Below are 25,735 nucleotides of genomic sequence, written 5' to 3' on the forward strand. Positions count from 1 at the left end.
CAAAGCATTTATTAAGTGCCTACTGAGGTCAGCTGCTGAAGACCAGCCAATTGAGCTAGGAGCTGAGAAAGTACAAAGTTCACAAGACATCTTTGCTCTTGGGGGAATTCTTTCTAGTCAGTGAAGCAGGAAAATAAAGAAATAGTTACAGTGTGCTGTGATAAGTTCTGCGATAAAGCCGTCTGTTGGTTATTAAGGAAGCGTGAAGGAAGGAGTCTGCAAACTGAATGCTTACAGCTTGTGCTGGGACAGGCATGTCACAGGAAGTGAGAACAATAGCCAGGCACTGCCCTAAATTTTGTACATGTACCGTTGAATTCTCTACCACTCTGCGGTAGGTAGTACTATTAGCTCTATTTTATAGACTAGGTGACTGAGGTGTTCAGTGCTTTAGTAGTCTGCCCCAAAGCCACAAAGTTGGTGACCGGTAGAGCAGTGAGAAGTCAGTCATCGGAGGGAGAGCATCTCAGGCACAGGAACAGACTGTGTGAAGGTAGGGAGGAGTGAAAACACTTGGCATCCCAGGGAATCACCAGAATATAGGGGTAGGGAGGGCCGGGCAAGAGAGAATGGAAAAGAGAAGGCACTGGTTGTTGACGCGCTCGAAAACAAGTTTCAATGGGGGCTTCTATCACATATGAAGAACTCCACTGATGGGTATAAGCATCGACTCCACCCCAGAGGGACTGCTCAACAGAAGCCTGAAAACAGGTGGGGGCATTCTTTCAACCCCCAAAGGATGCTCTTCTCCATCCTCAGAGACAGAAGAACTGCTAGTCTCCACTGAAGGCTCTTCTGATCCCTCCAGGATTAAGCAGAGGTGCCAGGTCATAGGGGAGGAAATGAAGGAGAAAGAAGTCAAGTCTGAACCCTGGGTCCCAAAGCGGATCACGCCCCTTGGGCCCTGGGCGAGGAATGACCTCACTGTTAGTTTCTGCCCAGGCTTGAAGAAGGTGGGGAGCAAGACCATGTGCGGGAGCTGTCCTGGCCTGCTAGTTCCACTCCTGCCACACCCTAGTCACTTGTGTCGGGGGAGTGTTTTCCTGTGCCTCCATTTACCTAACCACCCTATGTAAGCCAAAAGGATTCTTCCCACATAAAAACGCCCACAGTGGTGCGCTAACCTAGGCAGACAGTTTCCCACTGGGGCACACGTTTAAGGGCTCTGGGGTAGGGATGGAGGTTCTCAAGGGTTGAGGCCACAGACTCCAGGCCCTTTAACTCAGGTTCTGATCCACCGCCCCTCTCTTAAGCACTGCCCTCCGCAGCTGCACTGCGGCGCCTTTAAACCCTCCCGGCCCTTGCCCCGCCCCTGGTCCGCCCCGTCCGAGGCGGGAGCAGGCTGAAAACCCCCGGCCCCGCCCGGGCGCTCCACTCGCGCTGCGGCCCCCGCCTCGAGTGCGCAACTCTCCGACCCACGTGAACCGTAAGCTGGAGGGAAGGGTCCTTGAGGGCGTGGGGGTGTGCGCGATCTCTAGAAAGCAAGAATCCCGAGCCTGCGGCTTGCTCCAGTGGGCTTGCGGATCGAGGGCTGGCAGGCAAGGGTCCGGTGACTGCCCTGCCCCGCCCTGGGCTGTCAGGTCCTTCCCCAGGCTCTGACCCCGCATTGTTGAGCCATGAGGTCAGGCGGTGTTGCTAGTGCATAGACGGGGCGTTCGCTGGGATCGGAGACTCTGGGACTGCGCTCCGCCAGCCGGCTCCAGTCCCGGGTCTCGCTGGGGCGAGAAAACGAGGGGGTCACGAATTACACGGCTGGCCCAGAGTGATGCAGGGTACAGGGTCCCGGCGCCCACCCTTGGCCAGCTCCGCGCCGCCGGGGCTTCCCAGGCGACCCTTCATTTCCTGGTTCCAGGAGCACGTGTGGGTGCTGCCTGCCCTCTTCGTTCCTGAAGCTCGTTTTTCTGGGGACTGGCTGTCGCGAGTTGGGGCGAGGGGGCGCCCTGCTCGGGTCCCGCCGTGGCCTGGCCTTCTCGGATTTGGGCGGGGACTTGAAGTTCCAGTCCTCTCCAGGAGGGTCCCTTGACCTCAAGCATCTGGAAGGTGGCAGCCCAGACAGCGCCTCGGGGTGCGCTGCCTGTAGGAGGCGGTGTTGGGGGAGGGCGGCTGCTTTCCAGGCCTCCAGCCTCTACGGGAGCCGACGCCCCCACCTCTTGCCCCCTGCTGCTGGGAAAGTCGGTGGTGGCCGCGGGCGGGCAGGCGGGCTGCCCAGACCGCTGCGTCACCTCAGCGGCGGGCGGGGGGTGATTCATCCCAGTAACGGCCTAGGGTGTGGCGAGTCGGGGCGACTGTGGGGGGCGGACCAGCAGGACCGGAAATCGACTGCCGCAGACCTCCCCCACCCCTCTGGCCTCCTTGAGTCTCCTGGAGCCCCTACGGGTGATGTTCTGGGGAAGCTTGGTATTTGCGAGCAGAAAGAAGCAGGGTAGAAGTGAGAATGGACTGGTGTGGGGATCCGGGGTAGGAGACCCGTGGTCCTCCTAGTTTTCTGACTGCAGAGCACCAGACAGAGGGACAGCTCCCGGTCTGTAAGCCCACTTCCAATTTCTCCTTCCTAGTCCACAGGGAAGATTTCAAACTGCAGAGGAGGCCAAGGTAGGATGAGGCCAGCAGGGCCCTGCCCTTCCAGAATCAACAAATAAGTCGGTCCAAGTGCAATTCTTCCCCCACACCCCAGCCCCGCTGGGGACTGGCCTCTAATCCTCCCCGCCACTCCACCCCATCCCTTCTCCCCCCAGGATTTTCAGATATGGAGCTCTCTAGTTCAGAATGGGCCTTCTGTTGCCAGGATATTTCTTCTGAACTATTTCCTTGAATCTACATGTCCACCCCAACACTTGTAACTTCCCTTCTCCACATGCTTCCCTTCCCTCCACAGCTGCTTCCCTGAGGAAGCGCTTGCACCTGTCTGTACCTGTGAAGTGACCCCTTCCCAAGGATCCCACTTCTGCTCCCCCTGCTCTGCCTCTGACCCCGCTGAGCGCCTCCTGACCACTCCTGCGCTGAGTGGATGTTTCTGCCCCGTGCCCCCACCCTGCCCCATGCCTGTGTTTGGTACACAGAAGCCATGGCAACGGCCCCCCCACACCCCTCCTCCCCTGCAAGCCTTGTGGCTTCCTGTTTGTGGAGCTTCAGCTTTCTCTTCTGCTCCCTGACTCTGAGAGCAAGGGGGCTGCCCCAAGGGGGCCCCTCAGTCGTAGGTCTCCCACCGCCCCTGCTCCCTGCGGCACTTCACTTTAGAGGCAAGGGATCCCACTTCGCTTTTTCAGGATAGTCTAAATGCCAGTTCTGGGTTGGGAAGTCCCCCTGTGTCCTCTCTGCACAATGAATGGAGAGTCCCTTTGTCTTCACAATTCAACACCCCAGCCCTGAGCCCTGGAATCCTCCCGCCCCACCCCACCCCCGCGTCCTCGGTGGGGTGAGGTAAGCGTCCCTGGTCCAGCCAGGGTCTGGGTGCGGCTGAGGGCTGGAGTGCCTTCTGCAGCCCCTCCCTTCTCCCAGCTGTTGTGACCTCGTGGGTGGGGGTGCGGGCTGTTCCCACTGCTGTCTGGAGCACCTCTGGAGTTCACCTTACTCACTGCCAACCCACCCCCCAAGCTGTGCGGCTGTCGTCTTCCCTTTGGACCCCCAGCTCTGGGCATTTCCCACACAGCTTCTCCCCACTCCAGCAGGCAACTGGCTACCTTCCCTCCCTTAAGGGCGAGCCCGGTTGTCACTGCAGTCCCAGCCCCACGGCTCCTCGGAGGCGGTCTGCTCGTGGGGGCGGGGAGCACAGCTGTGGGCAGGCGGCCTCATGGCTCTGGCACCGCAGGGTCCGGGGCAGAGGCCCCCGAGTGGAGCTGAGACACTGCAGCTGGAGCCCGTGACCTTGCCAGCTGTGTCCAGGCTCCAGCGTTTAGGAGGGCTCTCAACATCCACCCAGAGGTGGGCCTGGGGGGCTGAGTCTGTCCTACCCCTCCACAGGCAACAGCAGAAGGGTCAGGCTTTGGCCCTGCTCTCCCTTCATAACCCTGGTGTCCAGGTTAATCATTCTCCTGTCCTTTCCTGGCCATAGTGATCGTTGGGCCTCAGGCCAGTTGGCTCCATGGAGACCCAGCCCTGAGGCCCAGGTGACCGCAGTGAAGCTGCTCCCAGAAGTGAGGTCTGGACAAGGGGCTGGGACAAGGGGACTTCCTGGTGGCAGCAGCTTCTGCCCCCTATCCTTGCTTCCAAGCCTTCCCGTGCGGCAGGGGTCACAGGCTCGCAGAGACAGTTGGGGCTGGGCTGGGGGCAGGGAATCTTGTCTGCTCTCTCCGCAGACCTCAGCCACTCAGCCGGCCTGCCCTCCCCCAGCCCAGTGTGTGTGTGGATGGTGTGTGGGTCAGGGCCCAGACTGATATTTATCTGGCCGGGCTTTCAGGCTGGGTGAAGTGGGGGTGGGTTGCTCTTAATGAGGTTTAAAAATAGCTGATTTATGGGGAGGATCTCTGCTGGAAATGGCAGCCCCATAAGTTGGAGGCAGAAAGGGCAGCCCTGTTGGAGTGTGGGGAGGGGAGGCCTGAGCTGGCCCCCGCAGGGACTGAGAGGTGTGAGGGGGTTTGAGGCAGCTGCTGTCCTTGTGACCTGCCCGGAGGGCCAGGGAGGAGGCCGTAGGATAGCTCAACCTGCCGTGTGCCTGACTTCATCCCTCAAGTCTGACCTGGCCTGGGGCCAGGCTGGGGAGCGGGAGTGTCTCCCTTCCCTCCCCTCCAATTTAGGTGCCTGGTCTGGGGCATCCTCTGTTCTGTACAGGCAGCCAGCTCTATTTCAGAGCAGAAAGCAGGGCCCATGGGGAGGAGACAGGGGCAGGAAACTGAGTCTCATCCCACCTCTGGTCCTGGCCCCCCTTGACATGTGGCGTTCCAGGCAGGGCTCTGACTTAGGCAGCGAGGTGGCGGGTGGGGACAGACCGCCCACTACGAGGTGCGGTGCTGTCAACTCAGGCCAGTGGTCAGGAAACCAGCCCCCCCTCCCCGTTCCTCCTGACTGAGGTCCTCAAACTAATACCACCCAAGGCTCCTGAATTAGGTCTTATTCCTGCTATACCAAATTATCACTAATTTTGTGACTTAAAGCAACATACATTTAGTATCTTGCGGTGCTAGGTCTCTCTGGCTAAAATCAAGATGTTGGCAGGGCTGCATTCTTTCTAGGGGTGCCTAGGGGAGACTCCACGCCTTGCTTTTCCTAGCTTCTTGAGGCCACTTGTATTGCTTGGTTCATGGCCCTGTGAAACTCCATCATTGACTTCCTTCTCATTCTCCCACTTTGACTCAGCTGCCTTCCCCTTTCACTTATAAAGGCCCTTGTTGTGAGTACATTGGGCCCCGCTGGATGACCCAGGGTACTTTCCCTATCTCAAGATCCTTAATTCAGTCACACCTGCAAAATCCCTTTTGCAGTATAAGGTAACATGTGCAGGTTCTGGGAATTAGGACATAGGCACCTTTGCAGGAGCTATTCTGCCTCCCACTCCTTTTAGAAAGGAAAGTAGAATCAAGTAATACCTGATTTCTCATGGAAAGTCCCATTGCCTAGTGAAATCTGTTAAGGGCCCACTCAGACCTACGTCTCCAGGAAGCCCTCCAGGCTGCTTCTGTCCATACTCCTCCCTTAATTACTGCAGCAAACGGGCTTCCCTGCTGGCTCAGTAGGAAAGAATCCGCCTGCAGTGCAGGAGATTTGGGTTTGATCCCTGGGTCAGGAAGATCCCCTGGAGGAGGACATGGCAACCCACTCTGATATTCTTGTCTGGGGAGTCCCATGGACAGAGGCACCTGGTGGGCTACAGTCCATGTTGTTGGAAAAGAGTACAGATGACTTAGCAACGTGATCTGTGTAGTTTAATATTCATCCTGTACAGCTCTTGTACTTAGTATGAGCTGCCTCTGTCTCTCTGATGGCATTATGTGCAACTTTAGAATCAACGATTTCTGTCTCTTCTGCAAGCCCCAGCGCAAATAGTGGGTGCTCAATGAAAGTGTTAGTAGCTCAGTCGTGTCTGACTTTTTGCGACCCCATGGGCTGTAGCCCGCCAGGCTCCTCTGTCCATGGGATTTTCCAGGCAAGAGTACTGGGGTGGGTTGCCATTTCCTTCTCCAGGGGATCTTCTCAACCCAGAGATCAAACCCACGTCTCTTGCATCTCCTGCGTTGGCAGGTGTATTCTGTACCGTTAGTGCCACCTGGGAAGCTCAATGAAAACCCAGTGGCTAATTGAGGGTAGATCTGTCTAGTCCTCTAACTCCTGGCAGGGGTTCCCAAGCCACTCCATATTCTTTCCAAATCATTCTCCTTCCCAGACTGGAAAAGGCACAGTTGGGGTTAGAATGACCAGTTTGCCTTTGCTAAAGCTGACCACCCCTAATGAGGGGCTGAGCCGCCAATCCTGGCCTCATTTACCCTATGTTCTATTCCAGTGGGTTTTATACTTCACTGTAGAAGTGGAAACATTCAAATGAAATCTAATGGGAAGCCTCAATAGAGTAGACAGGTCTGGTCATAAGGGTGGGAGAACCCACAGGGGCCAAGGTGAGACGCTCTCATTTGGCAGCTGTTCTCCCTTCTGGGACCCACCTGAGGGATATGGTGTGTGTCCCCGGGGCAGAGTCCCCCACTCCGCAGGCTGCAGAGTGCTCACCACAGGTCTGGCTGGTTGTGTCCTCTCCCCAGCCCCCCACAGCCACTGCCGCCACCCTTTGGAATGGCCAACAGGGGACCTGCCTACGGCCTGAGCCGGGAGGTACAGCAGAAGATCGAGAAACAATACGATGCGGACCTGGAGCAAATCCTGATCCAGTGGATCACCACCCAGTGCCGCAAGGATGTGGGCCGGCCCCAGCCTGGGCGCGAGAACTTCCAGAACTGGCTCAAGGATGGCACGGTGAGAGCAGGGCGCTCCGGGAAAGCGAGAGTGGGCTGGGCCTGGGGGAGCGGGGATGGTCTCAGCTGAAGAAAGGAGTGCAACCCTGTCCCCACCTTTCCTGAGCCCAGGGGTCTCCATCATGCAGAGGCCCTCCTGCTTTCCTCCCTCCTACCAAGGGAAGTGGAAGCCTTAGGTAGCAGGAAGGAGGAGGAGCTCCAGGGGAAGAGCTGGGGGAGGTGTGTTCTAGTCAGTGATCCTTGAATAGCATGGTTCACTTTCTGGGCTCAGAGGCAGGGGCTGGGCAGGAAGGAGCCCGAGGCTTTCTCCAGGTGGAGTCAGAACTGTCCTCAGGTAGGAGAGGCACCTCTGTCGTTCTCTGGAGCTGAGGGTGGTGCACTGTGATCTGTGGTGGGCACGGCCTCACCTCTGCAACCTGCTGTCCTCCCCCAGGTGCTGTGTGAGCTCATTAATGGGCTGTACCCCGAGGGGCAGGCCCCAGTGAAGAAGATCCAGGCCTCCACCATGGCCTTCAAGCAGATGGAGCAGATCTCCCAGTTCCTGCAAGCAGCCGAGCGCTACGGCATCAACACCACTGACATCTTCCAGACCGTGGACCTCTGGGAAGGTGGGCCAAGGCCAGGGTCAGGGCACTGTTGTCCAGAAGAGCAGAGGTTGGCCTGAGCCATCTCCTCCAGGGAGAAGGGGCAGGTTTCTGGCACCCCGAGGACAGAGGGGAGTGTGGATGTGTGTGCGTGCTCATTTCTTTGTGTTTTTATAGAGGAGTTGACCATGTGGGAGGTTGGAATGGAGAAGAATAGGGAGATCAAGAGTCAAAGAACTTGGGGGCTGGGCCTGCTGACTTAGTGATAGAGATGGAAGCCTGGCTTTCAGGACCCTGGCCCTGTGGAGGCTAATACAGCCCCTCCTCCTTCCCAGGAAAGAACATGGCCTGTGTGCAGCGGACGCTGATGAATCTGGGCGGGCTGGCAGTAGCCCGGAATGATGGGCTCTTCTCCGGGGATCCTAACTGGTTTCCCAAGTGAGTATGTTGGGCAGCCCCGGCTCGGGCCAGCGTGGCGATCATGCTCACTCCTGTCCCTGGGAAACGCCCGTTACAAAGCACTTCCACATCCCTTGTCTCTATCCTCCCAACTTTCCTGGGATGGCAAGGGACAGTCCCTTTTGAGAGATGAGGGGGTGACTTCAGAGAGCTCAGTGCTCTCTGAGGCAGAGCGGGCACCAGCACTTAAGCCAAAGAAAGCCTGTGCTCTGCCCTGGGAGGGCACTTACTGGGGCAGCCTCCACCCCCCTCCTAACCAGCGTTCACTTCCCACCCAGGAAATCCAAGGAGAACCCTCGGTACTTCTCGGACAACCAGCTGCAGGAGGGCAAGAATGTGATTGGCTTACAGATGGGAACTAACCGCGGGGCTTCTCAGGCAGGCATGACCGGCTATGGGATGCCACGCCAGATCCTCTGATTGGCTCTGCAGCCCTGCCCCTGCCCTCCGTGAATGCTTAATATATATGTGTTTTTTTTTTTTTTTTTTTTTTAGCGTTGACATTCCCTGAGAACCCCTGGGAGCTTTCATGCTTCCTTCTGCCAGGGTGGGGGCCTGACCTGTCTCCTCCGGGGGTGCCCGACAGTGGCCTCCCCGTTATGCTTACTAATACATTCCCTTCTCCAAACCCACAAAACTGGACCAACTGGCCTCTTTTCCCCTGGGACCAAGATTGGGGGGGGTGACCTCACCCCCTCTCTGCACCATACCTCTTCTCTTTCCTCTGGCCTCTTCCCTCTGAGCCCTGGGCCCTAACCCATTCCTTAGCTGGGAATCAAGGATGCTGCCTGACGGCCTTCTCCCCCAACAAGTATGCCTTGCCCACAGCTGTGGCTGCAGGGACTTAATTTATAGGGAGGGGCCTGTGGCCGCCGCCACCCCAGCCCCAGCTGGACTGCACTCACCACACTTCGGAGGCAGCCTGCCCTGGCAGAGGCCCCCAGGCTTCTCATTTTCCATTCCTTTCTGTGGCTAAGGGGTGGGGGTGAGGGGGCCTGGGAGGGAAGGCTGCTCACCATGGGCTGGGGCTTAAAGAATCTGAGTTTGCTGATTTAAATAAAGAATCTCTTTTTTTTTTTTGGATGGATTCTGGCTGTGTCTGGGGCCGTTGAACCAACGGTGGGGAAGGGAGGGATGTGGGGGAAGTATAGGCACTGCCTCCAGGGAAGAGGTTTTTGAGATGGAAGGTCACAAGTGTCCCCCCATCTTTGACTTCCTTCCCGTTCTTTTTCTGACTTGTTTAGGTGAGGGGTTGAGAAGGGACAGGCCCTCCCTGCTGCCTTCAGGTTAGGAGTCATGATACAGGATATGTGGGTAGTGTCCAGAGGGAGGGGGGCCCTGACCTAGCTGGGCCCTTCCCACAAGCAGAACGGCTGTCAGTCACCGCAGGAAGGTGGGGCCGACCGTCCCTACAGTCCTGAGTCCTGACAAGTGTCTGGGTTGGAGTTCCCTCCCACAGGCTTGATGCCAGCTCTGTTGGAGCTGGCCAGACCAGCATGGGGGGTGGGGTTGCAGTGGTGAGGGTCTGGTGAACAGGGGCATGAGTGAGCTGGAAGGAGTTGGTGGTGACTGGAGGGAGAAAGCCTTGTTGATCAGACACTTGCGAGCTGCATGTTCTCGAGAGCCTAGCAGCATCTTCTGGATGGGTGGCCTTGGACCACAATTGTAAAATTTTGGGGTCGGGTTGTCCTGACTCCTACCCCTGACCTGGGCAAGAATGTTCCACCTGTAGTTTCCAACCCCACGGCCTTCCCATCAGATCTGGCATCTAACTTGAGGCCCTGGGCCAGCCCTCCCCACTTCAGCTCCCACCCCCATCAGTCAGCCTGGCCTCCATTGTCCCTCTCTCCACTTTTACTACCATTTATCTTTGTTTTCCTGAGGCGGGAGAAAGCTACAGCATTGTGCCTAAGGTGACAGAATGTGCAGTGGTAGATATCCAGAGACCTTCCATTCTCCTTCCTCCCACCCCACTGCGGCTCCCTCTGCCAGGAAGCACCTACTGTGTGCCAGGCCCCAGGCCACTGCTGTGCATTAGCCATTAGCTCTGGGACTCTCCGCCTTATCCAAGGCCCAGCCATGGGTGAGCTAGTATTTGCTTGCCTGCTGCACTCCCTTGGGTTGTGGCACAGATAAGATAGGCTGCCGCCTATGTGCAAATTCCCAGGGAGTTAGCTCTCACTCCACCCCATTATCTCCCAGTTATCTCCCATTCAGGAAGGCTTTGTGGAATGCCAGTAAGGAAGAATGATGTCATTGCAGAGACATTGAATTCACTGATATTTAAACTGAAAAACCATTTGCACTCTTCTCTGATTTAACTATTAATAGCTACAAATTATTGGCCACCAGCCTCATGCCTTTCTGGGACCAGCACACCACAGAGCCAAGACTGAGAACAACTGTGTTCTCCCAGCAGATTCCCATGATAGTCCATGAAGTGGATATTGCTCTATTATTCCTTCATTTTGTTCCCAGATGAACACACTGGATCTCAGGACCAAGACCACATAAAGAGTTAGTGGAGGGACTGGGGTTTTGAGGGCTTCTCTGGGGGCTCAGTAAAAGATTCCATCTGCCAATGCAGGAGATTCAAGAGATACAGGTTCGATCCCTGGGTTGGGAAGATCCCCTGGAGAAGGGAATGCAACCCACCCCAGTATTCATGCCTGGAAAATCCCACAGACAGAGGAGCTGGCAGGCTATAGTTCATGGGGTTGCAAAATAGTCGGACACAACTTAGGGACTAAACAACCAGCAGTTTTGAATCCAGATCATCCTGGCTGGGCGCTCGCTGAGCGTTGCTGCTCCAGCTGGGACTGAACTTTGAGAGGTGCTCAGCCTCCCCCCTGGCTGCAACCCCTACCCACCAATAAGCTGTGTGAGGCCCTTCCATGTCTCTGCTTAATCCATCTCACTCTAGGTTCAGCTCCTTCCTTCTGGAAATGACCTCCACTGACAACTCAACACTTTGGTTTTCTGATGGCTTCATTCCAGCATTTTGTTCTATTTGAGGTCACAGTTTCATCCCTAATCCGGCCCCTCATACTTCCTGCTTCTCCATCAGGCCCTGGAGGCCAGAATGGGTCCCAGCTCTGGGATCGGAAGGAAGAACTTCTCTGAATGGCACCCCCTTTCCCTGCCATCTCCTAGCAGTTCATTCCCCATGGCTCTCCACACTGGTGTTCCCCAACACCGTGTGCCTGAGGGTCTGTTCACCCTGTGCCTGAGGGTCTGTTCTGCTGCCCCGAACAATCTCCCCTCCCAGATGTTACCGCGGCTCCCTTCTCTCATTCGTTTTTGTTCAAATGTCACCTTCCAAGTACTGCCTTCCCTGGCCACCCTATTTAAAACTACACACTCCACCCTCAACCTGCACCCCATCATCCTTCCCTGCTTTCTCCTATCACCACCTGATATCCAATCAATTTTACTTATTTTATTTTCTGGCTCCACCCACAGAATGCATAGTCTGTAAGAGCAGGTTTGTGTTGGTTTTGTTGATACAGAGTAGTGCCAGGCATGTTGTAGGTGCTGGATAAATATTTGTTGAATGAATAAAGGAATGAATGAGTGAATATCACAAGGCCCTCACGCTCCCGAATCCCATGGCATGGTACCCAGCCAGCCCAGCGTCCCAGCGACCAACCCAGCCTGTCATTGGATCTGAAATGGAACCAGCCTGTCTCTCAATTTCTGATGCTTCCTCATTGTTCATTTCCAAAAGGTAAAACCTGAGAAGGCAGTCCTCCCTACAACCAGAGGAGCGGTGGTTGGGAAGGGGATGGAGAGTGATTTGTGTGCTCTGGGCAAATGGAAGGTGCACCGAGGACTTGGCAGGAAAAGAATGGGAGGAGGGCAGGGGGAAGGGGGAAGAGTCAACTTTTGGTTCATTTACTCCTTGTGTTGAGCCTTGAAGTGGAAAACCACTGTGTAGGTAAAAGGAAAGTAGGCTTGGCCTGTGGTGGCTGACGGGAAGGAGAGCTGGAGCAGGGAGGCAGGGAGTAGGGGAAGGAGGAGCAGGAGATGGAGAAGGGGGAGGAAGAGAGACAGTGTGGCTGACCTGTGTGGAAGTAACTCAGTTCTGCACGGTCTGTTCCCGTGTACTGAGTGTGCATCCAGGTGTGTGAGAATTCACAGCACAAGGGCTCACGGGGTGACCGTGGGTGGAGGCTGCCAGGGAGCAGGTGTTTACCAAGGCCTGGGGACTGGAGGTGTGGAGAGGTGTGTGCAGGCAGAGTGTAAGCATCTGAGCCCTGGTGCACGGCTCCGCGGGCAACAGTGGGTCCGTTCTTGCCTGTGCAGCCCAGGGTGGCCTCTGAGAGCTTGGCAAAAGGCCCAAGGATCGGAGAAACAGGGGAAGGGCTGGACAGTAGGGCCCCAGGGAGGGAGCAATAAAGGGCCTGGGATTAAATTTGTTGAAGAGAAGGCTAAAGGTAAATTAGTAATCGGCTCCTTGCAAAGAAATGAGTTTTAGTCCCAGTGGCTGGGGAGGTAGATTAAAAGCAAATGCACTGAAGTTGCACAGAGAGAAATTAGTTTAAACAAGGAAAAATGATCCTCTTGACTCAGGTGTTTTAGCCTCTGGATTCTCTTAAGGGTCAGGAGGAATGCCTTCAATAATAGTACAAATCTCATCATTTTCTTTTTTTTTTTTTAGTTCTACCAGTTTGTTGCTACCAACCCATCTTCCTCCACCCTCTGCACGCATACTCAGTCATGTAACCCCATGGACTGCAGCCCTCTGTCCATGGACTTTTCCAGGCAAGAATACTGGAATGGGTTGCCATTTCCTTCTCCACAAATCGCATCTTCTTAACGTGGAAAATGGGCAATTCCGTCTGGAAACACTCATATATAAGCCATTTTTTTCATTCATGTATTCATTCCTTCAACAGTGCTTGGGGTTCTACCCTATGCCAGGCATAGGAGATATGAAGATTATTAGCACATGATCTCTTTGCTCAGAAAGTGCAGCCCTGTAGGGGAGATAAAACATGGAGATGAGCCAAGGTAATTCAGAAAGCCAGTGATGAGTGCCTTTGGAAAAATGCCGGTAGGGCTCTCTGGGAGGATCACTGGCCAGCCTCCCACGGTCCTGGATCATTTCTGGAGTGGAGGCTGGTGGCGACACCGCGGTGAGCTGAGGCTGTGTGTCTCAGGGACCCTCTCCCTGATCTGTCTGGAAGAGTGGGGCTGCTGCTTGCGGTTTGGGGGGGCAGTTGCTCCTCCAGAAAAAGGAGCTGTCAGTAGCTCTGTGGTGAGAAGTCAAGTCTCAGTGGAAGGTGAAGGTGCTGTTCTTTTCCCGCCTGGAATGGGGGTGGGCAAAGAGGTCCGAGTCAGGGTGAGGACCAGGGATTGGACCGGCACAGATCAGCATCACTGGTGGGGGGTGGCTGTGCAGGGGGGGGGTCACACAAATGTTGCCCCAAGCCCTGGGGCTGTCACACCATTTCACCCCACTGTTGCCAGGCCTGAGTTTGGAGCTCTGTTTCCATGAGAGCTCGGTGTGGGGCTGAACCATCACAGTGGTGATGAGGACTCTGATTCACTACCGTTTTTCTGCTAGTCGCTGTGCTAAGGATTTAAGCTGTGTATTATATTTGTCCTTTCACTATTTCAAAAAATATTTGTTGAGCACCTATTCAGGGCAAGGCATCTATGGATGGTGGAGGATACAGCAGTCAACAAGGCAGGTGTAGTCTGTGCCCTCGTGGGAGGAGCTGGTTGTAATACAATGGGGTTTGTGGTGGGCTAAGGGGAGTCTAGGTGAGAAGCCAGAGGAGCGGACTTAGCACAGCCTCACGGGGAGGGACATCAGTGAAGACTTCTGGAAGGTGAGGTGTGAACTGAGGATTTAAGGATAACTAGAAGCATAAGGGAGAGGCCAGCAGTGATGAGGAGGGTGGTGATCTCAGCCAGCCTGCAGCATGGGCATGAGCTGGAGATGGGAATGTGCAGGGCCAGACAGTAGAATGGGTGTGTTTAGAGGTGGGAGGGGTGGGTGCTGAGAAACGCACAATATCAGAGGGGCTTCAATGTCAATGAATAATGTTGGACCTTTCATTAAGGGCAAGGGGGAGACACTGAAGGATTTTAAGCAGGAGGATGAAGAGATGAGAGTTGGGTTTTAATTTAGCCAAATTCCTTAGGCTGCAGGGTAGAGAATGACCTAGGAAGGGTAGAGAATTGTCTAGAATTATCTAGTCAGTGAGGCAGGTTGACTCCAGGAGGTTACTGCAGCAGTCCAGATGGAAGTGAGAGCAGCTGGGTAAGGAAGGCCGGTGAAGATGGAAAGAAGAGACTGGATTTCAACACTGCTTAGTACTCTGTGCAGAGTGAAGCGGGGAGAGGGAGCCAGAAAGACAGGCTTCTGGCTTCAGCCACTAAGCAAATGGTGTCTGGATCTGGGTCACGAAATACTATGGGCTGCCCTGGTGGCTCAGAAGGTAAAGGATCTGCCTGCAATGCAGGAGACCTGGATTTGATTCCTGGGTTGGGAAGATCCCCTGGTAAAGGGAATGGCTACCCACTCCAGTTTTCTTGCCTGGAGAATTCCACGAACAGGAGAGCCTGGCGGGCTAGAGTCCATGGGGTCACAAAGAGTCAGACACAACTGAGTGACTAACACACATGGAATATTATTCTCTCCCATTTTACAGATGGGGAATCTGTAACTTGCAAAATAAAAGTAACCTGAAGAACCCAGCAGGTGGCTGAACTGGGACTTACACTTGTGGCAGAAGAAGTCCAAGTTAACTGCTCCCCCCATGATGGTGCTTCTTGGCTTGGTGGCTGACACTGGGGAGGGATTTCACTTGCAGCCGGCATGAACTGTGGTTTTTCTGTGGGTGGCAGCTGGGGCCACAGTGAGGAAGGGAGAGGTCAGGCTTAGGAAGAGTGCAGAAAGTTCAACTCTCTAGCAGTCACCTCTCGAAGGCAAATGAAGAACTGGCAGAACTGGCAGCTATAAAAAAGGAACTAATGGAGAGACCTCAAGGCCCAGCCCCTGATCCTGTAACTTGGGGTTTCTGTCCTCAAGGCTCCTTGATTTTTTTGGAGCCCACTGACAGCCTAGCTTTTCCCTCCAGCAAGAAAAACTACCACAACCACCAGGACAATATCTGAAAGTTGTGCTTTCAAGGCACTTTCATATCTATGAATTCCAGGGACAGGGAGCCTTGTCACCACTTGGGAAGGCTTGGATATTTTTATACCCTTTGGGGAGAACAGAGAAACTGAAACCTAGAGACTGTAAGTGATGGTCCAGGGTCCCAGGGATTTTGAGAATAGAAATCACACCTCAAGTGTCTTTAGATGACTCCTGGTTCTCAGAACAGTAGTACCAGACCCAGAAGGAGCTCATCCCAAGTTCATGGTTTTGAATTGGTTCTGCTTGTACTAGAATCCAGGTCTTCGGACTCCTGGTCACTCACCAGGTGTTGAAAATACCCATGTCAAGCATCCCTGGGGATGGGACTGACTGGAGAGTCCAGCAGACCCACAGGACGGTTGGAATGCCTCAGGGCCCATCCAGGATCTTCCCCCAACTCTGCCACCCTCTAAGAATTGAAATCCCCTGGTGTGCTGGTTGGAAATGCAAATTCTAGTTAGTTCTGTTAGGCCAGGAATCTGCGGTGAAGGCAGTGGGGGTGGTGCTCTGAATTTACAGTTTAAACTGGCTCCCCCTGTAATTCTTAGGCAGCAGCACTGTCCTAGGTGATTCAGAGAGAGAAGTTTCTCCAACAAGAAAATTGAGGTCTGAGCCAGCCCTGGCTGTGCCTTGAACTGGAGTTGCCTCCACCCCCGCCCCCCACCCTGTACTGTTTGGCGACTGTGGCTGGGTTGCCAGGGGAACCAGGCTGTGTAACTTCCTGGCTTTGGCGGTTTTCCCCTCCTTGGCCTTATCTCAGCGTCCGCCACCCAGTCCGAGCCCGTGCTGGTCACGTAGGAGGGGAAGCTGGTGCCAGGCGTGTGGAGGCATACCCAGGGCAGCAGGGCAATGCTGACCCAAGAACGTGGGGGCAGGCAGGAGGGTGGAGATGAGATCTTTGAAGTTGGGAAGCCTGCAGATTTATTGACGACTTTTTTCTTGGCCTGAGAGTTGTCTGCCAGGGGGAATGTGGCCAGGTAGGGAGGTTAAGGGAATCGGGAGGGATGACCAGCATGAGGCTCTCTCTGGCACTGTTCTGCCCAGGGCGGGGAAGGCACCAATGTCAGAGGGTGATATTGCCCTACTGGCCTGTACCCTCTCATCTTTCCCTCCCCTCTTCTAGACCCAAGGACTCCAACCAGCCACAGGCATCACCCAGCAGTTCTCACTTCCGTTCTCCCCCTAACCATCTTCTTCCCCTAGTCTCACTCCACCCCACTCCTGCCTCAGTGCTCACAGCCTTTCTCCTTGGCCCCAGATTACTTCTTGTCAAACTCTCTCCCCTGTCCCTGTCCCTCTCCCTCACCTGGTCTCTCAGGCTGTAGCAGGAGGGCTCTACAGTTTTTAAGAATGAAAAAGAGAAAGAGAGTTTTGAAGAACGCAGGAAGGCAGTAAATTCCTGGTGGAAAATAATTCATGCATTTAAGTATTTATTCATGTTTTAAGCCATACTTTGTTTTAGAAAGACTTGAGGCAATTTTGAGAGTTCAAATATTCGAGGAAGAAGGGGGTTGTGAAACAGTCTCTCAGGCTTCCTTGCAGTTAGAGGATTTACAGTCTGATTCCTGGTCGTGTTTTTACGACACTGAGGACAAAAGACATTCCCTCCTCCCCTGACATCCTCCTGCTTTGTGAGAAAGGGAAGAAAGCCACGGGCAGTATGCAAACTGATTTTTAAACCTGGTTTGCCCTTCACAGCCCCTCTCTTCTGGGCTATTATCCATCTCATAGATGAGGAAACAAGACTCAGGTGGTTGGGCAGGTCGCCTAAGGCTTCTCAGCTATAAGTGGCCGTGCTGGGAGTCAAACTCTGCCGGTCTGGCTCCCAAAACTTAGTCACTACTATCCTTCCTCACTGTGCTGCCTCAGGAGCACAAGTAATGGGGAGAGCTCCCTCTAGGCTGCCCTAGATGGAACTGGGGGCTCTGAACAGCCTAGGAAACAGTCTTGCTTTAGCGAGACGGGAGTGGGCGTCCTAGAATTCCCTTCACAGGGAGGTGTTACCCCAAAGAATGGAGAAGCTGCCGCCACAGGAGGCAGGTCCAGAGGAGGGAAGTGGGGTCCTGGAGAAACGCCAGAATGTGCGCATATAGCAAAGGAGTTCAGAGAGAACAGGAGTGTAGCAGACCACCACTAACCCACAACTCCATGCACTGAACACAAAAGCTTCTATAGGAATGCAGAAGCCCCATCTTTTTTGCCCATTGTACATGTGTGGCCCTGCTCCCCACTATCCCTTGTCTAGAGCTGACAACTCTGATCCCTGTGCTCAGAAGTACAGGTTCCTAAATGCATTTCAAAGAGACAGAGAAAGAATCAGAGTCTCCTTTCTCAGGCTTTTAGGCAGGAGACACGTTCCACTGAGAGGCCAGACTTTTCATTTTAACCAAATGGCTCCACTGGGTCCTGTCTCCCAGGCTCCTCCCATTTAAATGTGCTGATTCATCAGAGTCAAAATTCTTATCCCTCTTGCCTCAGCCGACATGGGAGCATCTCAGGAGACTAGCCGGATGGGGCCTGCCTAATCCAGCACCCCAAGGCCCTGTGGGGTGAGGAGGAGCTACGGGAGCCAGCCCAGGTCTTGGGCTTTGCTCCCAGCCTCGAGGCACCCAGCAAATCTCTCAGCTCTGGGCTCCTGGCCAACAATCCAGGGTTTACTCTGAGACTTCACTGGGAGTGGCGACTGGTAGGAAGGGTCAGGCAGCCAGAGGTGGGGCTAGGGTTGAGCAGAGAATCCAGACCTGCCCTCTTCCTCAGGCGACTGCAGCCAGCCGTTCCCCATTGTTCTCACCCCTCAGCTTGCTGGCCATGAGAATGCTGGACACGGGCAGAGCAGAGGAGGAGAGTGAAAAGAGAGCTTGGGGGCCGGAGTAGAAGGAGGAAAATCCCAAAGATGCACAGCAAGCAGAGAAGAGAGGAGGAAAAGGAAGGGAACAGGGGAGAAGGTGGAAGAGGGCAGTGAGGGAGGGGCTGGCAGAGCAGCTGAGGTTGGGAGGGGAGCGCAAGGGCACCTGCCCCAGTCCCATCGGACATGGTTGGGCATTTGAGCCAAGTTTTGCTGAGAAGGGAAAGGTTGCCTCCCACTTATCAGGGGTGGGACTGCTGGGTTTTGTGAGGCCTGAAGTCTTGGAAGCTCCTTTTAAGAAAAATGATACAAAATTAATTAGAGGAGTAAACAATTAGAATAGTCACAGCAAATTATACATTTTTTAAAAAATCTGGCAAATACTGTAAGCATCATGACATCTGGAAGAATGACATAAGATTCGTATGAATTTCTCAACCACAAATTGACTCTTGCCATGGGTGCTTGCCATCCATTTCTGCAAGGATTAAATGACGTGCTGCTGCTGCAGCTGCTGACCCTCAACACCCCCCGGGAGGAGTTCAGGGCGGAGAGCAGAAATGAGGCACTCTGTGCTCCTGGAAAACTGGCAGGACAGGTCTTTAGATAGATATTCTCAGAAGTTGATTTTATGAGTCCAGTTCTTCTATCCCCTCATATCTAGAAAAACACTAAAATCCTTCTCAGTGTTGACTGTTTCCTGTGACTAGCAGAACCTTTCTGAAAAATAAACGGGCTTGACTGCATGTGTTTCTCCTTTCCCAAGATCACACACACATGACCTTCCCCTCTTCCTCTTTGGAGCAGGCTCTTGGAGCTCTCTGAGGTGTTGTCTCCTGGGCGGCAGTCCTCCTTTTGCCCCCAGTAAAACTTAACTCACGATTCTCACATTGTACACTTTTTTTAAGTCAACAAATTCGCTGCCTGAAACAAGTGTAAAAGAGTTTTCACCTTTACCTTTTTGTGGCTGCTTATTTTTTGTCCCTCCACATGTCAATGATTTTATAATATGAATATTACTTTTTATAGAGAATGGGCTTCCCTGGTAGCTCAGCCAAGACCTACCAGTTTTTCCTTTGGCATGATTTTGATCAGCCCTTTCATTATTGACAGATTAGAATGTTTCATTCATTTCAGTTTCTTGTTGTATCAGTTTTTTGATTGCTGTCAAATTTGAGAAATCTGTGAAATTTCTTATATGAGTTGTAGGATTTGAGATTGTTCAGTAAGTAATCTTAAATATTCTTTGAATTGATGACACTCATTGACCAGACTGTCATAAGTCCTCATTTTAGTGTACAAATGGGAATTTTATGCAGTCTCCATCAGTGTCAATCTTTTATGTCAAACCAATAAGAAATTTAATATTTCACCAATATATTCACATGATTTTCTCCCCTGGTTAGCTGGATTATTAAACAATCCAAGCACTTGTTTATTCTGTTAAAAATTTTTCTATTCCTCTTATTGAAATGGGGCTTCCCAGGTGACTCAGAAGGTGAAGAATCTGCCTGCAATGGAGGAGACCCAGGTTTGATTCCTGGGTTGGAAAGATTCCCTGGAGAAGGGAATGGCTACCCACTCCAGTATTCTTACCTGGAGAATCCCATGGACAGAGGAGCCTGGTGGGCTACAGTCCATGGGGTCACGAAGAGTTGGACAACTGAGTGACTAACACTTATTGGATTGCCTTTTTTGATAATCTGAAAATTTTTGTTTCAATTTGCTTCTCAATTTCAAAATAATTTCTACTGATTTCATGGTTCATTTTTATTACTTTTGTTTCATAAATCCATTAATTTCTTTTATTGAAATATAATTATATAACATTGTGTTAGTTTCAGGAGTACACTACAGTGATTCCATATTTGTATTTATCGTGAAATTATCACCACAACAATTCATCACCACATATAGTTATAATTTTTTTCCTAGGATGAGAACTTTTAAGATCTTCAACTTTCAAATATACAATACAATATTACTAATGATAGACACCATGCTGTACATTATATCTCCAGGACGTTTATTATTTTTTTGGCCATGCTGCATGGCAAATGGGATCTTAGTTCCCCAATCAGGGATGGAACCCATGCCCCCTGCAGTGGAAATGTGGAGTCTTGACCACTGGACAGCCCGGGAAGTCCCAGGACTTATAACTGGAAGTTTGTATTTTTTGACCCCCTATTCTGCCTCTGGCGTCACCAATCTGTTCTCTGTACCTATGAGTCCTCTGTTTTTTAGATTCCACATATAAGTGACACCATATTGTATTTGTTTTTCTCTATTTGACTTATTTCACTTAGCATGATGCCCTCAAGGATGACCCATGTTGTTGCAAATAGCAAGATTTCAGTCTTTTTAAAAAAATAATTGAATAATATTCCATTGTATATATACACACACCATATTTTCTTTATACATTGATGGATATTTAGGTTGCTTCCATGTCTTGGCTATTGCTGTAGTGAACATGATGTTCATATATCCTTTTAAGTAGTGTTTTCATTTCCTTTGGATAAATACTCATAAGTGGAATTGCTGGATCATGTGGTAGTTATATTTTAAATTTTTTGAGGAACCTCTATACTGTTTTCCAGGAGACAGGGATCAAAATCATCCGCATGGAAAAGAAATGCAAAAAGGCAAAATGGTTGTCTGAGGAGGCCTTACAAATAGCTGTGAAAAGAAGAAAAGCAAAAAGCAAAGGAGAAAAGGAAAGATATTCCCATTTGAATGCGAGTTTCAAAGAATAGCCAGGAGAGATAAGAAAGCCTTCCTCAGAGATCAATGCAAAGAAATAGAGGAAAACAACAGAATGGGAAAGGCTAGAGATCTCTTCAAGAAAATTAGAGATATCAAGCAAACATTTCAGGCAAAGATGGGTTCGATAAAGGACAGAAATGGTAGGGACCTAACAGAAGCAGAAGACATTAAGAAGAGGTGGCAAGAATACACAGAAGAACTGTACAAAAAAGATCTTCACGAGCTAGATAATCACAATGGTGTGATCACTCACCTAGAGCCAGACATCCTGGAATGTGAAGTCAAGTGGGCCTTAGAAAGCATCACTATGAACAAAGCTAGTGGATGTGATGGAATTCCAGTTGAGCTATTTCAAATTCTGAAAGATGATGCTGTGAAAGTGCTGCACTTAATATGCCAGCAAATTTGGAAAACTCAGCAGTGGCCATAGGACTGGAAAAGGTCAGTTTTCATTACAATCCCTAAGAAAGGCAATCCCAAAGAATGCTCAAACTACCACACAATTGCACTCATCTCACACGCTAGTAAAGTAATGCTCAAAATTCTCCAAGCCAGGCTTCAGCAATATGTGAACTGAGAACTTCCCGATGTTCAAGCTGATTTTAGAAAAGGCAGAGGAACCAGAGATCAAATTGCCAATATCTGCTGGATCATCGAAAAAGCAAGAGAGTTCCAGAAAAACATCTATTTCTGCTTTATTGACTACGCCAAAGCCTTCGACTGTGTGGCTCACAATAAACTGTGGAAAATTCTGAAAGAGATGGGCATACCAGACCACCTGACCTGCCTCTTGAGAAACCTGTATGTAGGTCAGGATGCAACAGTTAGAACTGGCCATGGAACAACAGACTGGTTCCAAATAGGAAAAGGAGTACGTCAAGGCTGTATATTGTCACCCTGCTTATTTAACTTATATGCAGAGTACATCATGAGAAACACTGGGCTGGAAGAAGCACGAGCTGGAATCAAGATTGCTGGGAAAAATATCAATAACCTCAGATATGCAGATGACACCACCCTTATGGCAGAGAGTGAAGAGGAACTGAAAAGCCTCTTGATGAAAGTAAAAGAGAAGAGTGAAAAAGTTGGTTTAAAGCTTAACATCAGAAAACTAAGATCATGGCATCTGGTCCCATCACTTCATGGGAAATAGATGGGGAGACAGTAGAAACAGTGGCTAACTTTATTTTTTTGGGCTCCAAAATCACTGCAGGATGGTGACTGCAGCCATGAAATTAAAAGACGCTTACTCCTTGGAAGGAAAGTTATGATCAACCTAGACAGCATATTAAAAAGCAGAGACATTACTTTGCCAACAAAGATCCGTCTAGTCAAGGCTATGGTTTTTCCAGTGGTCATGTACGGCTGTGAGAGTTGGACTGTGAAGAAAGCTGAGTGCCGAAAAATTGATGCTTTTGAACTGTGGTGTTGGAGAAGACTCTTGAGAGTCCCTTGGACTGCAAGGAGATCCAACCAGTCCATCCTAAAGGAAATCAGTCCTGGGTGTTCATTGGAAAGACTGATGCTGAAGCTGAAACTCCAATACTTTGGCCACCTCATGTGAAGAGTTGACTCATTGGAAAAGACCCTGATGCTGGGAGGGATTGGGGGCAGGAGGAGAAGGGGACGACAGAGGATGAGATGGCTGGATGGCATCACCAACTCGATGGGCATGAGTTTGAGTAAACTCCGGGAGTTTGTGACGGACAGGGAGGCCTGGTGTGCTGCGATACATGGGGTCGCAAAGGGTCGGACACGACTGAGTGACTGAACTGAACTGATACTGTTTTCCAGAGAGGCTGTACCAATTTCCATTCCCACCAACAGTGAACAAGGATTCCCTTTTCTCCACATCCCCAGCAACACTTATTGTCTCTTGTCTTTTTTTAAAAAAATTAATTTATTTTTTATTGAAGGATAATTGCTTTACTAGCTCTTGTCTTTTTGATAATAGCCATTCTAACGTATGAGGTGATATCTCATTGTGATTTTGATTTGCATTTTCCTGATAGTGATATTGAGCACCTTTTCATGTACCTGTTGGCTGTTGTATGTCTTCTCTGGAAAAATATTGATTCAGATCCTCTGTCCATTTTTCAACCAATTTTTTTTTTGACTGGGCTGTGTGACATGCAGGATCTTAGTTCCCAGACCAGGAATCGAACCCATGCCCCTTCAGTGGAAACTCCGAGTCCTAATCACTGGAATACCAGGGAATTCCCTCAAATTTCTTTTGAAACTTTGTTCATGCTAAGTCGCTTCAGTCATGTCCGACTCTGTGACCTCAGGGACTGTAGCCCACCAGGCTCCACTGTCCATGGGATTCTCCAGGCAAGAGTACTGGAGTGGGTTGCCATTTCTCCTCCAGGGGATCTTCCTAACCCAGGGATCCAAGCAGCATCTCCTGCATTGCAGGCAGATTCTTTACCGTCTGAGCCACCAGGGACAAAAGCCTTTACCCTGCATTCCTTCGTCCCCCTTCTTCCTGAGTCAACCTCACACCTTTTCCTCAGAGAGGCAGCCTGGGTTGAGAAAAGAACACTAACTTTCGAGCTCAGACAGTTACCTCTCTTGGCCTTTAGTCTCCTCTTTGGTGATGGGGATAATAACCACCTCCATATAGATGCGGCTGTGAGAACTGGGTGGAAAATGTAGAGGAAGTATCCCAATCCACAGGGGACTGGTTACTTCATCTTCCTTCCTCTCTGGGCTCCAGGGAAGAGGCTGGGGAAGGAAGGGTGCCAGCAATAGGAAAGCCCAAAACCCTTCCCCCACCACCCCTGGAGCTAGGAGGATTGTCGCTGGGAGGACAGCTACTCTTGCCTTCCCCTCCCTCTGATCTCACCTCCAACACTTTCAGCCTGCTCCACTCCCTCAATTTGTCCTGAGGATCCCAAAGGAGCTAAGTTGGGAAATCTGGGGAAGGAATGTGAAGCTTGCCAGAGTTGAGTCCTTTTAAAAACAGCTGGGGGTGACCTGGTTTCCCTTCCCCCACTCCCCTGAAGCTTGTAACAGCCCTCTGCAGCCCTAACTCCACAGCCGACCCTTCAGCCCCGAGTGTATCACAGGAGGCAGTGACTGGCTCTGCAACACAAATGTCAGGGTGGAGTGAACTCCAGAAACGTGGGCTGTGGAGAGATGTCTAGGGGTGGGGAAGTGGCTCATCGGACTGCAGTCACCGCTTCTTTTTGGTCCAGGAGTTCAGTTTTATCAGTACTTGGTCGGATGGAAAGGATTTTTTGAGGCTAGGAGCAGGTATGGCTGGGGGGACCAGCTCAATTCTCTCCCTTCAGGTTGGGAGGGGGTAGGGTTTAGTCACTAAATCCTGTCTGACTCTTGCGACCCTATGCACTGTAGCCCACCAGGCTCCTCTGTCTATGGGATTCTCTAGGCAAGAATACTGGAGTGGGTTGACGGTTCTGTCTCCAGGGAATCTTCCCGACCCAGGAAACGAACAGGGGTCTCCTGCATTGCAGACAGATTGGGAGGCAGAGGTGCCAAACCAAGCTGCGAAAATCGTAAAACTCCTAAAAAGCTTTCCAGAACAGTTCATACAAACAGGGAAGCGTTAAAAGGCGGGTTCCCAAAGCCAGGTCCATAGATTTCGATTTTAGATAGTCTGGTAGAGTCTACATTTTATTTTGAATAAACTCTCCCAGGTAATTCTGAGCTGGAGGTCTGAAGTCAACATTTTAAGGACCTGCTCCTTAAACTACATACATATCCTCACTGCTGGAAGTCCTTTCTTTGGTCAAACTAGACTGCTGTTTTGAAAGTTGTTTCGGGGGATCCTGCTTGCTTCTCTGCAGACTAAATTCTCATCAGGGTTTGGCTAAGCTCCTCACACTGGGGCAACGGTAACCATGGTAACCTAAATGGGGAGTAGGGGAAAAATCGTGAACCTGGGCCTGGCTCCTGGAGGGGCTGGCGGCAGTTAGACCCGGACCCATGCTAGGCCCTTGACAATTTGGATCCTGACCTAAGAGTTCAGCCAAAGCAAAGTGAAGAGCGGGGCGCACCAGAGAGGATCATTCTTTCAGAGATACGGTTCCCTGCTTCAGCGCCGGCGGGAATGGACACAGGCAGAGGTTCGGGTTCCTGAAGCCACTGCGCTCGCCCCTCCGCCAAACTGGAGCGGAGAGGCGGGGCCCGGCCGGGCCGGGGCGGGGCCTGGACGTGGAGCGCGCGTTCTTGGTTACTATGGTAACACGTCAACACCCTGCGCGGAAGTGGTGTTGTGGGCGGCAGACGCGGTGGAGGCGCCGAGTTAAGGCGTGCGGCTGAGATGGTGAGGTCCCGGGTATGCAGGAGAACCTCGGATGGGGACCTCACGTGTTTTCAATTGTGTTGGGGTTCTGAGCGGGGACAATGAGGATCTGAGAGGGGGAGAGAAGTTGGGTGTGGGGGTCAGAAGGCCCAGGAACAAGGATGACAATCCTAGAAGAGGCTAGGGAAGTCCGGAGGGGGATCCAAAAGAGAAATAAGGAGTGGGGTCGATCACGATTGGAAATGTAATCTGGGGCTGAGCCGAGGAGGTGGAAAAGTGCTGTCGCAATCCTCATCCCCCTCCTATCTGGCTGGGGATTGTGGGATGTGACGTGGGAAAACCACTGGTGAGGAGGCCAGATAACAGGTTACATTCTGCCTATATGAACCTATGTGCAAAAGAGACACTGGATCCCCGGGTGGAGAGCACACCCAGGAAAAGGACAAGCCTTCGTCTTTGTTCAGTTGACAGGTGTTAGAGTTAAGTCAGGGAAACTCCACACCGTCCTGTGCCCACCCTGTTCCAGCCGCGTTCCAGCTCTGTCTTGTTGGATTTGAGCTGAACATCCAGGATCTCAGGACATCTGGCGCTGCAGTTTTTTAAGGGCTGCACTGTCTGTGTTCAAAGTCAGGGCACCATGTCTGACTAGTAGTGCCACAATGCGTAAGTCACCTAATGTCCCTGAACCTCAGTTTTCTCTTGTTAATGGGGCTCTGGGTCACTCACAGGTACTCAACAAACATTTGCAAACCAATAAGTGAATGA

The 25,735-nt window shown here is 51.8% G+C and overlaps 2 protein-coding genes across 6 annotated transcripts in view; both read left to right on the top strand.

Moving 5' to 3' along the window:
- The first annotated feature begins 1,271 nt into the window (after window positions 1–1,271).
- TAGLN2 (transgelin 2) lies at window positions 1,272–9,026 on the top strand. The gene is made up of 5 exons (XM_043877069.1): window positions 1,272–1,426; window positions 6,687–6,897; window positions 7,330–7,504; window positions 7,816–7,918; window positions 8,218–9,026. The coding sequence occupies exons 2-5, from the start codon at window positions 6,718–6,720 to the stop codon at window positions 8,357–8,359; spliced, it is 600 nt and encodes a 199-aa protein (XP_043733004.1). The 5' UTR covers window positions 1,272–1,426; window positions 6,687–6,717; the 3' UTR covers window positions 8,360–9,026.
- Window positions 9,027–9,131: 105 nt separating this feature from the next.
- Window positions 9,132–25,735, top strand: part of CFAP45 (cilia and flagella associated protein 45) — a 43,552-nt gene continuing 26,948 nt past the window's right edge. For 2 of the 5 annotated variants that reach the window (XM_043877062.1, XM_043877065.1), the window contains exon 1: window positions 24,971–24,991. In XM_043877062.1, the coding sequence (XP_043732997.1) occupies window positions 24,989–24,991 (3 nt within the window). In that variant the 5' untranslated portion in view covers window positions 24,971–24,988. Of the gene's footprint in view, window positions 11,667–24,900; window positions 25,004–25,735 lie in introns of those variants that run through there. The other 3 variants (XM_043877066.1, XM_043877064.1, XM_043877063.1) reach the window with 3 other exon arrangements.

The sequence above is a fragment of the Cervus elaphus genome, chromosome 20 (assembly GCF_910594005.1).
Source record: "Cervus elaphus chromosome 20, mCerEla1.1, whole genome shotgun sequence".
Taxonomy (NCBI): Eukaryota; Metazoa; Chordata; class Mammalia; order Artiodactyla; family Cervidae; genus Cervus; species Cervus elaphus.